Here is a 1,674-nt window from a genome sequence, read left to right on the forward strand (position 1 = left end):
CAACCAGTACAAATAAGAACGGAGAGAGCGGGTCACCTTGTCTCAGACCTCTTTCCATCTTGAACGGCTTGGAAGGTGACCCATTTATCAGAACCGACATAGATGCTGTGGAGACACACTCCATAACCCATGATCTCCATCTCCGACCAAATCCCATCTTTTGAAAAACTATGTCCACAAAGCTCCACTTGACTCTATCATATGCCTTTTGGAAATCTAGCTTGATTAATGCCGCCACCTTTTTTCTCAGCTTAAGCCAGTTTACCGTTTCACATGCGATAAGTGCCCCATCATGTATTTTCCTGCCCCTAACAAATGCACTCTGTGTTTTCCCTACTAATACTGGCATCACTGGTCTCATCCTCCTGACCAAAACCTTGGAGATAACCTTGTAAACGCACCCTACCATGTTGATAGGTCGCAGATCTTTAATCTCCTTTGCCCCAATGAACTTGGGTGCTAACGCCACCCAAGTGATGTTAGAGTCTGCCAGCACTGCAGCCGTGAATTCAGGCCCAATCTCACCCCCAACACCTCTTGACAAAATTCATGTTGTACCCGTCGCACCCTGGTGCCTTCGAAGACTCACAATCCCACACAGCTTCTCTGATTTCCTCAGCCGTCGGCATCGCCTCCAAATTTTCAGACTCTTCCTGCTCTATCCTACTTACCAAACCATCTCTGAAGCTCAGCATAGGAGACTTATCCTGGCAATATAACTCCTTGTAGTATTCCTTAATAGCAATATTTATTCTAGCTTGGTTCTTGACCAGTCTACCATTGATTAGCAATGTATCAATCCTATTGTTCCTCTGTCTTGCTGAAGCTATGTTGTGAAAGTATCTTGTATTTTTGTCTATCTCCTTCGCTTGACGAGACCGGGACATCTGCTTCCAATGGACTTCTTTCCTGACATACCACTTCTCACAGCAAGTAACCAACGCCTTCCTTCTGGCCTCCATCGTTCCATCATACACCCCATTGCTTACGAAGTCATCAATCTTCTTGATTTCTTCCTCAAACATCGTAATCTTCTTGTCCATATCCCCAAATTTAGTCTTATGCCAATTTCCTAACGGGACCGTCAAAGCCTTCAACTTGTCAGTGAACTGCATCTCCTTCAGACCTCTCCATTCCTCCTTCACGAAACTAAGAAAGACTTCATGTGTAAACCATGAATCTAGGCTTCGGAACGGCCTTGGACCTTCTCTTTGCCTCATGTACTCTAAGATAATAGGACAGTGATCTGACAAACCCCTTAGTCCACCGCATATCCGAGTCTCAAGAAACTCTTCTAACCACTCCACGCTAACCAGAGCTCTATCTATATAACTACAAGAATGTCCCCGGAACCACGTGAACTTGCGATCTGTGAGCGGCAGATCCACAAGATGCATGTCTTGTATCCAACTCCTGTACCTTGCCTTTCTTCCACATGAACTATTTCATTAAAGTCTCCCATGTAGCAACTAGGGACTTGACATAACCCAGCTATGTAACTCAGCTCTTCCCACACCTCAATCTTCGAATCTCTATTATATGCACCATAGACCAAGAAAATAGCACAATTGTAATTATTCTTCAGCATAACCCCTTCAACACATAGCCATCTCTCCCCCTTATAACAATTATTCCTTTTAAAAACTGACTTATCCCATATTAGCAAGAGTCCAC

General features: G+C 44.2%; 1 protein-coding gene across 1 annotated transcript; it reads right to left on the reverse strand.

Moving 5' to 3' along the window:
* LOC107613598 lies at window positions 522–1,220 on the reverse strand. Its single transcript, XM_016315677.1, has one exon. The coding sequence runs from the start codon at window positions 1,218–1,220 to the stop codon at window positions 522–524; it is 699 nt and encodes a 232-aa protein (XP_016171163.1).

Source organism: Arachis ipaensis, chromosome B01 (genome assembly GCF_000816755.2).
Source record: "Arachis ipaensis cultivar K30076 chromosome B01, Araip1.1, whole genome shotgun sequence".
Taxonomy (NCBI): Eukaryota; Viridiplantae; Streptophyta; class Magnoliopsida; order Fabales; family Fabaceae; genus Arachis; species Arachis ipaensis.

Coding starts and splice junctions, on each gene's coding strand:
- LOC107613598 (XM_016315677.1), bottom strand. CDS start 1,220: ATGAGGCAAAGAGAAGGTCCAAGGCCGTTCCGAAGCCTAGATTCATGG.